Source organism: Jatropha curcas, chromosome 4 (genome assembly GCF_041381405.1).
Source record: "Jatropha curcas cultivar XTBG-Jc1 chromosome 4, XTBG_Jcur_1.0, whole genome shotgun sequence".
Lineage (NCBI taxonomy): Eukaryota > Viridiplantae > Streptophyta > Magnoliopsida > Malpighiales > Euphorbiaceae > Jatropha > Jatropha curcas.
The window spans coordinates 7,203,860-7,214,415 of NC_143154.1; the positions used below are offsets into that span (position 1 = coordinate 7,203,860).

A 10,556-nucleotide genomic window follows, 5' to 3' on the forward strand; every position below is an offset into this window, starting at 1 on the left:
TGTATGCCTTTGTCAAATCCTTTGCAACTTGTGTGGCCGTCGTTGGAGGAGGATTGGGAGCAAATGGTATATCACAATGCATTGCATCATGGGGATAAGTCACAATGTTTAAATTCATGTTTGGAGAAGATTCCATACATGGGTTTTGGGTTTCATCAAGCAAATTTTGGATTTCATGGGGATGCCATTTCATCTTGATGGGAGAAAATTATAAGATATTGAATGTGAAACGAAGGTGTGCTCCACACTCACAGTACCAATTTGATAGAAATAAACTCATAAAAGAAATATTGATATGACTATTGTGAAAAATGATCAGATGTCCTTTCTAGGTTCTTATACAAGTATTTATAATATATCTCAAATTATAACTGATAATGTAAATTTATGGCGAGAATCTTGGCTATGCATTCCGAGCGAGGATCTTGGCAATTAATGATTTTAATGACTCTTTTTGACTGAGCGTTACTTTTATTCAAATGAATACAATCATTGCTCGATTTTGACTAATTGTTTGGTTCTTACACTTGCTCGGTACAAATTAATAATTTGTTCCAATCACAAAGAATTTGAATAACTAACTCCAATGAAGAAATAGGTCACACTATGAGGGTGATTGACTTGCCTAAACTGGATATATAGCCTCATCAATGTACCAATAAATGAAAATAGAAATTTTTATTGAAATGATAATATTTCCATGACTATACACCGGGCAAAAAAAGGATAAGTAACAATTTTTAAAATTTATATTTTCATTAATTTAATTTATAAATAGAACCATAAACTTTAGAGAGGGAAGTTATTCATGTTGTTGCCAAATATAAACTTTATACTATTGCAAATCGTAATTACGACCGGCCAAGTAGCAGCCCGTGACTTAGAAGGAGACAGCTTAAATAGCAGTCCGTGACTTGCGAGTTAGGACGAGAGAAAAGAAAAAGAAACGAAGGGAAAAGAAAATAAGAAAGATACACACACAAGAACTGGAAAAGAAAAGAGCTACAGATTTAGAGAAAAAAAATGACTCTGGGTCTGATCAATGCGAACCCTGTGGTTCATGCCAAGAAGGAAAGGATCGCTCGCACTGAAGATCTTCACTGCGAAGATGCCGTGGATCCACTCGAAATTTATGATATCCTTTTTTTTTGTTAAATTCTCTTTTATGTATTTAGGTTTTAATTGCAGTTGACTGAACTCAGTTCAGTGCAGAATTCATCATCTGGAATTTAGAAGTTGATAGTGTTTTTGGTGTTCTTTTTGATTAATGGGTTCTTGTGAATTTTGGAAAAAAAAATGTGATCTTTGACTGAAACTGCAAATTTTGTGAGGGATATAAGAGATCCAGAGCATCCATATTCACTAGAACAGCTCAGTGTTCTGTCAGAGGAATCGATCACTGTTGATGACAAACTCGGCCGTATTCTGTGAGTAACCCTTGGTATTGTAACAAATACACCTCAAATTCATCAAACTGAAATTTATGAAGGAAAAATTTTTTTTCCTTATATTCTTAAATTTCAAGAGATGAAACTCTTTAATTTGGGTATGTATTCTGTTTTAGGATTACTTTTACTCCAACCATTCAACATTGCAGCATGGCAACAGTTATTGGTCTTTGCCTTAGAGTAAAGTTGCAAGAATGTTTCCCTCCTCATTATAAGGTTAGTCTTTGTTATTAATTATTGGATTAGTTGTATATTTCTCTCCTCATTGCATGTGTTTGTTTGCTGCTTTCTGTATTATGATATGATAAATTGCTGTTTTTTCTTCTTTCATTTGTGGAATGGCTAATGTATGTTGATAGCTTCTTTTTTTGCACCTGTGTAAAAATTGGGAGGCCTAAGATTCTTCTTGGTTTGTGATGTGAAGACTGTAACTAACTTCAGTTTATCATGTCTCATTCGTGTCTTTCAACTTATTTTCAACTTCTTCACAACTCAATATGATTTTTCATTTTAAGTTGATAAAAGATTTCCCCTTTGCTTCGTTCATAATTGATCATTTAAATTCTCCTGCTAGGTTACCTAGAGGATGAATCACTCTGGTATATCGAATGAAAATATTCGTAAACTTCATTGTACGGAAATGAGGTATGGCAGGGTAGGCTTCTTTTAGATTGGTAGAGGGAATAAAATAGATTATTTGAATTGCATATGTATATAGGATGGAAAAGAGAATAAGCTCTAAATTTTCTAATATCCTATGAGTATACTAAATTAGTTTATGCCAACCACTTTACTGCTATTAAAAAAAATCCAAATCCCAAAAGTTTTGTTAGATAACAGCACTATCTTAGAAATTTGTGATTGATATTGTTTGTCTTGACTGGGTCTGGATCAGATGTTACCCTGATTCTTCTCTTCCCAGGAGACCTGCAAAACAAGAAATAAAAGCTCTCAAAGTGGGTGCTGGTGAGGTTATAGGCTTATAGCTAACTTCCACCGATAACAGTCACAATTAGTGAGGCAGATTCCAGAATTAAAGAGTAGAGAATAGGATTCTTTTATCTTGATGTCTATGTATGTTTAAAAGAATTTACATTACAGAATTTTGAATTATTTTTCTTGAGCCATACGAAGAGGAAACCTCTTATATGTTTCTGCGGGTGTCTTTTTTTTTTTTTCCTATTTTCTCATAGTCCAATATTATTCTTGGGTCTAATGGCGCAATATAGCCGTAATATTATGATTCCTTATCACTATGCATTAATGTTTGCATTTTCAGTTCGCTGATTTTACTGTTCCAAGATAAAATGATCCATAATTTGGATCTTGTCATCTGGAATGCAAATTGCTAGGTGCACAGCGATTTATTTTTCTCATTTATCGCAAGCATTTATATGTCAAAGTAACTTAAAATTAAGGCTAAGCCTAAAAAAAACATAGAAATAAAATTTTCCAAACAAATTAAAAATAAAAAATTCTGGAAAATGATTAAGAAAAAATAATCAAACATTATGGGGAGTTATAAAGCATGTTGTACTTTAGTTTTCATTTCTGTTGCATCATGGAAACTAATAGGTAACATTGAACAAAATAAAAAATAAAAAAAAAATTCCTTAATGCATGTAAATTAAAGAGATTCCAAACATGCAAAAGCTGTACACCCTTTCAAAAATTTCAAACATGAAAAAGCATCCACAAATATCTGTTACTCTTTATTCACGAAGGTCAAAGTCAATTGTAGAAGGACAAAGAATATTTCTGTCAATAAAATTTGGGTTGGTTAGTTTTGCAGAATAAATTTGGAAAATCTATGTATTTTGATAAAATTTGTGCTAAATATAGTCAATTCCCTATATTTAAAATCATAAAATAGAAATCTTCTTCTTCTTTTTTTTCTTCTGTTCCAAACACAAATTTGGATTTGCAAATGAATTCCATAAAATTTTAGGTATTTCATTTGTTCCATAAATAGAATTTGGTCTCAATGGCCCAATATAGCTATAATATTATGATTCTTTATCATTATGCTAAAATGATTGCATTTCCGATTGCTGTGTTCCAAGTTATTAACAATCCATAATTTGGATCTTGTGATCTGGAATGCAAATTGCTAGGCGTGCATCGATTGTGGTGACACTGTTCTCCTGCTTGTAAAATTTATAGTACGTGGTTTTAGAGGGATTTGCTTTACAAGCAGACAGTAGGGGATGTTTAACATGTTATTACTGGATAGCAGCAGCTGCCAAGTGGTAATTCACTGATTCACTAGATAGTAGGTCCAGACAGCTGGGAACTCGTGTTTCAACAGTCTGTAGAGAACAAGTCATTGTAACTTCCATAAAACTTGTTTGGTTATGTTCCATTTATCTCCAAGTGTACTGGGATGTTCAAATTATTCATGCATCAATGTCCATTCTGCATCTACAAAATTACATAAGTCTTTTAATTCCATTAATGGGTTGATTTTGGCTCTGCAAATTTGTTTATCATTTTTCAACAATAGGCATCTCTGAATAATTGGAAGAAAATTTGGGAATATTTATGAATTTTGATATAAATATAATATTTAGCCTGCCTTTTTATAATGGATAATTGTAAAACATTTGTCATCCCTAGATTTGATGATACTTTCACAGGTTGACATTAAAGTTGCTCCTGGATCTCATGCTGATGAAGAATCAGGTAAAGTTCAATTTGGCATTAATATTGGTGCGGTTTGTTTAATATCCTCTCCATTTATTTGGTGTTCATGCTAGAACACACAAGTTATTTAACTAGTCCAGGTACAACCCTTGAGCATGTCCTCAGTTGTACCCATTAATTGACTTGTCTCAGCCTTGATTAAAAAGAAGAAGAGGGCTGGTCTGACAAGAGCATTGCTTTGGTTCTTTCATCTCCTTTTTTTAGGCCTTGTTTGGCTTAGATGAATTCCAAAAACTTTTGTGGAACTATTTAGAACTGTTTCCATGCTTCGTATTGATGGAAATCTTCATTTCACCCTCATGAATTCAATTTTATGGAATTCGACGTGCTGAAGCAAACATTATCATTTATAAAATGAATTCTACAGTTAAATTCTTTCATACCAAATGAGGGGTCTGTATCTATGTGCAATTACATAAGGGGTCAGTACTTGTTGTTGATGTTCTTCTTCTAACTCTCAACTAACACCTGGCTAATACTGTTTCTGCAATTTGTCTTCTGCAGTTAATAAGCAATTAAATGATAAAGAAAGAGTTGCTGCTGCCCTGGAGAATCCCAATCTGCGCCAGCTTGTGGATGAATGTCTTTACTCTAATGAACTTTAACCTAGTACACTCGCTCCCCCTTTTAGCAGCTGTATATGGAATTTAAGTTTATGGTTGTATGCTATTATAGTGTTGCAATATAAATTTCATCAAACTGAGTTTAATTTATCCTATCTTTGTACAAGTGTATGCTCGTTGATGTAGATGCTTTTATGATTTGCAATCTCAATTGGGTAGGAAAATATGGATTTTGCATAGTGTTGTATAAACTTTGAATCGGAACAACGCATGCATCAGTTCAGTTAAAATGTATACCACCATCATGAGATAAACCGATGGGCCACATTTTCAGATATTTAAGACTCATTTTGTAAGAATTGAATATCCTATGCACATGCCTCTGTTCTGATGGAATCATGGATCTACCATATTATGGATTCCTGATGAAACAAGGATTCGCACTGACGGATATGAGGCAATGAACTGCCACTTGGTGGATTCTTGCCACTTGTGAAAAAACGATAATGAAGATCAAGTTCTCGTTGCCTTTCTTTTGAGAACTGGTAGCCCAGAGGGAATGAATGAGAATGGGGAGTAATGTCTCTTACCATTTGAGGTTTATTGCGATGCAGGTTAAGGTATTAAAAATAGGGAATGTGAATGATACTTTCCATTTTCTGTTATCCTCGTTGTAATGTAATGAGATGGGATGCCTAACTGTGCCTCGGTGTTATTAATATTCTATTATTCTAGCAAGAGAATAGCTTGAAAGACAATATGAATGTGCATTTAGCAGCTTGATTATGTTATTGGTTTGCTTGCTCATAATGGAATGAAAATTGAAGGAATGCTTTCGATCTCAAATAGCGTGTGATCAACTGATCATTAAAAAGAGAAATGAGCATCCATGGACCTTGCAGGCATATGATGCTATGGAAATGAAGATTGATTTTAAATTTTGTGCAACGATCTGCAAGGCCTGCTTAAATAGATTACGCCTAGTATCCTAAATTGGTTTAGGGTAGCCTTATAACATTTGATAAGGTGTTTCTGACTGTGAACCCAAATTTATTGTGTAAAAAAAAGAGCATAGGTTTCCACAACTTAGAAAAACCATGAAATTTATCCAAATAACCCTCCCGGCTTATGAATTAAAAGATTTGACTACGCATGCTAAGGGTAAAAAAAAAGTGAAAGAAAACTTATATTTGGCAAAAAATTCAAATAATAAACAACATGCATCAAATTTTGTCTTAATATAAAGTAAAATACTTTGGGATTTCTAAACTATAGTTCTGTTAACACTTACATTCTTTTATATTAAACTAATAACTATGCATCAAATTTTGTTTTAATGTAGAGTAAAATACTTACGAATCCCTAAATTATAATCCAGTTAATACTTGCATTTTTTTACATTGAACTAATAAATACGAGTTAATAACTACGATATCCCTAAATTACTATTCCGTTAGATATATGGGTTCTTCTGTCCATTCTGAAGCAATTTCACCGTTAACTTGATCTGCAAATATAAAAATGACCTTATCATAAAAAATAAAAAAAAAATAAATAAATAAATAAAAAAGAAGAAGAAGAAGAAGAAGTAAGAACTTCTTTGACAGGCTGTGAAATACTCTTTCACTGGGTGCTTTATCTCTTCAAAGTTCTGAGAGTTCTTTCACGAAAGGAGTCGCCGGAGTGAGGCGGCAACATTGGAGATCACGTTGTGGAAGCGAATCGGGCGGGAGAGAAATGTGATGGTTCTGTTAATATTGATCCAGTGTTGTAGATCCGGGTCAGTTTCTGTCAAATAATCATTTTGCAGTGGTGCCTGCGGTGACATCGATGCGCCACCATTATCCACTAAATACACTGTCCTCCACCTCGTCGGCATTGAGCAAGTGTTTCTTGTGGGTCATGATTGGGATGCGATAGTGGTTTGACATTTTAGGCTTGATGGAATCAAAGCTTTGGTTAATATCAATGTTGTTTTCATGCCGAAAAATCCTAACTATAAGTCTGTGGAGAAATACAGAAAATTATTAGGTGATGATTTATATATCTGCAGGTTTCGAGTAAGTTCATATTATTTTCCTTTCCTTTTTAATTATTCCCCTCTCTCAAATTTTATTCTTCTGTTAATCAACCATTTATTTTTCATTTATTTGACCTGAGCAACTGAGAATATAATCAAATTCATCTACTTTATTCATCTTGTTATCAATTTTTTAATTGCAATTTCATTGTCAGATTCCTGTATTTGAAAATTTATTGGTGTTCCTTACATTGATGTTGATAAAAGTTAAAGAAAAACATATATGATTTATTTTCATATCAAGATCAAAAAAAGAAAAAAAATAGATAGAACAGAAATAGCAAAGATTTGCTCGTTGATGAGGTATTTCGAGGGAAGAAAAAGAGACGAAAAAGAAGAAGAATACGGTAGGCAGAAGGTTACGTGATTGATGCAAAATAAAATAAAAATAAGTAAAAAAAAGTAATTAGGTTGCGTGTCAAGACAAGGTATAATGCAAACTTTATCATATTCTCCCTCCTTATTTGCCTTTATTTAAAAGTTAACGGTGAAATTGCTTAAAAATAGACGGAAGGACCCATTTATTTAACGAATAGTAATTTAGGGACGCTATGTTATTAGCGTAATATAAAATGATGTAAGTGTAATTGAACTATAATTTAGGGACCTGAAAGTATTTTACTCAAATATTTAATCGGTATAAAATTCATATAGAATAGTGTTATTCAAACTTTGGTAACCTTTATTATATTTACTAAGGATAACCTTTTTTAATTCAAATTTGGTAAACCTTTAATGTAATTTACCTTGCTAGATGATTTATCTTCTCCCCTTTGAAATAGATATGAATAATGAATTTTTGTTAGTTCTTTAAAGGTGATGTTGAGTTGATGCTTTAGAATTTCTACAATTGGAAGTAACGCATGAAAAGAGGGAATTGATGCTTCTTCAGTGGCTAATAGCTTACTAGATCCAATGTCATATTGCCATGCACTAAGAGCCCTTATATGCATAAAAATCTTATTATGAGGCCAAAGGCTTGATTCATGAGCTAAATCAAGGTTTGGAGTCATTCTGCCAATGGGAGGTAGGCCTTCATCTAAGAAAATAAGGCTTTTGCCAACAGGCGCAGGGCCTAAACATGAATAGTGCCAACAGGCATAGGCCGAGCTGCTTAGGTGAGCAGTGTGGGTTGAACCATGCCAAGTAGGGGGAAAAGCATATATCACAAGCCTAATGGTCATCATTGACCTAATATGGCAGTGCAAGGGGCTAGAAAACTTTAGAACATGCTAGAGGAGGGGAAAAGGGCCTAGTGTATTCGTGCAAGTATGCCACAGTGTAAGGCTCGCCAGGCTTAGGGGCTCTAGAGGATTCTGCAAGGCACCAAGGCGTTCTACAATGATGTGGAGGGGCCTGGAGTAGTCTAGAAAGTTCCATGTGTATACGAGGCATTGGCACATGAAAATGCTTCTGGAGCGGCTTAGAGGGCGCTGGAGTGTGCTTGACACTAGGCAACATGTGGGCAGGAAGGGTCTAGTGAGACCTATGCAAACCTAGAGTGTTTTAGAAACTTCCACCAACCTTGAGGGTCTTGAGGGGCTAGATACACTTAGGAGTCTCTAGAGGAGCAAGGGAATTGACCTTTGTTGGGGGCCAAGCCAGCTAGGCACTCTGTATATATGTAATTCATGTGAAGCTAGGTGTAATACAAGGAAACATTACTATATTTGAGCCATCACACTCCTTTATTTTTTAGCTATACTTAGAGTTAAGCCTTATAACTTTGTACATATTATTTTAAGGGTTTAATAAAGCTTTCCAAGGGTTTATTTCTTTTTATCTCATTTTTGAATTGATCCTTCTTCAAGCCAAGCCTAGTCTTAAGCATATTTAACCTCTATTTGCTGATTTTCTCACTAATCTAACCTTTGTTTGCTACGCGAGCATGCATAAGAGGGTATCATAACCTCTGTTGTGTGAGGAGAGCTGACTAGCATACTTAGAGGGGAAAGTTTGCTAGTATCGCATGGACTATTGCTATCCGCAATGAGCCGAAAGCACCGAGCCCATGAGAGTTGGTATTAGAGAATATTTACTCTAAGGGGGGGGGGTTTAATCTTTAGGTGGAAGGATTAACCACTGGTTAGCATGGAGGTTGTTTCCATTGCTTATGGGAGTACAAGCACTAGTTGCCTACAGTTGCTGTAGCTTAAGCTTAAGCCATTAAGGGAAAATGGCAGACCAAACAGAGATCACTCATCCAGCCAAGAGTAGTCGCGCTCCTAAGGTAGAGGAGCAAGGTAGTAAGAAGAGAAGGAGATCCAAGTCTCACAACCCAAATGCGAATTTGGGCAATATGGAGATTAGACATGCCAAGGTGGAGCTGCAGACGTTATAATACTTCCCTTAAGGTGGAGCTTCCTTCTTTAATGAAATTGCTTCCCTTAAGGATGAGAATGTTAAGCTGCACGATGAGGGGAAGCTCTTGAGAGATGAGCTTAAAGGCTTTTGGCCAAGTTGAGGGAAGTGAAGGTTAAGGTGGTCCTTTTTAAGAGGATTGTTGCTTAGGGGGTGCAAGCACTGTAGACACCTAAATTTTATTTAAATTAATTTAATTATTAACTTAATTATTTAATTAGCCAATTAAATTATTGGTTAGTTAAATTAAACAATTTATTTTGATAACCAATCAAAATATTTAAATAATAAAATTATTGGATAAATATTATTTACTGCATAAATAAATAATGTAGTAAATTCCAATAATAATTGGCCAAGTGGACCAATTAAATTAAATCTTGGCGAATAAGTCAGGCGTTTACATAAGCTAAGTGATGCAGTAGCAGCCAATGAGAGCTTGCCAAGTGGACCAGTCAAATTATATACTTGGCAAGGGGACTTCCTCTAATTGCTATAAATAGGATCCCTCTCTTCATGTATAGGATATACATACACACGCATATAGAGAGAAAGACAAAAAAGAAGCCTCAAAGTTCTGTCAAATTCAAGAATACAAAGTTCTCCCTCAAGTCCAAAGAATCAAAGTTCTTTCAACTTCAATTCAAGAGCAAGGCTCTTCGACCCTTGAATCGTCCAAAGTTCGTTCTACATTAATTCAACATCAAGTCCCTTCTATCGTTGAATCATATTCAAGATCAAGTCGTTTCGACCCTTGAATCGTGTCCGCGACAACAAAGAGAAGAATCAAAGGATAATCTTCTTTATAATAGGAGATTCCACACTAGAGATTATATCCACTTATTATCATAAATTCAATTTGTATTTTTGGATTTTTCATTTCTTAATTTTCAGGAATAAATTTTACGCTTACAGATTTCTGGCACGCCCAATGGGACCTCTCTACGTCTTATCTCTTCACTTTGCAAATCTTAAAGTTCCGACGAATCAACCAAAAGATTCAATGGCACCAAAGAAGAACAATGTCACCTCAAAGGCCGCACAAACTGGCGCTTCAAATTCTCTCAATGTCAGATTCACTACATACTCGAGTCCTGATGCAAATATCAAGATAAAGTATGTCATTGAAATCTATGTGAAAGCGAATCCTCTACCTTAACAAGTTGTTGTTGCTTCGCCAATTCTGGTGGAATCTGTTGAGAAAAGTGCTTCCCAAAAGCAGTCAACTGTTTCAGCAACAAACTCTTCTGATATCATGTCTGTTATGATGACTGGAACTACGTCAGCAGAAGAACTGGATACTTTGAAGCTACAACTGGAAGCTCTCAATCGTGCTCTTCAAGAGATAACCAAATTGCCTACCTCATGAACAAGTTAGACAGCATGACTGGAAAAAATCAG

At 34.8% G+C, this 10,556-nt stretch overlaps 1 protein-coding gene across 1 annotated transcript; it reads left to right on the top strand.

Annotated features, from left to right (window-relative positions):
• The first annotated feature begins 903 nt into the window (after positions 1–903).
• LOC105633629 (MIP18 family protein (DUF59)) lies at positions 904–4,864 on the top strand. The gene is made up of 5 exons (XM_012216253.4): positions 904–1,135; positions 1,322–1,427; positions 1,565–1,664; positions 4,085–4,130; positions 4,656–4,864. The coding sequence occupies exons 1-5, from the start codon at positions 1,024–1,026 to the stop codon at positions 4,754–4,756; spliced, it is 465 nt and encodes a 154-aa protein (XP_012071643.1). The 5' UTR covers positions 904–1,023; the 3' UTR covers positions 4,757–4,864.
• Positions 4,865–10,556: the final 5,692 nt, after the last annotated feature.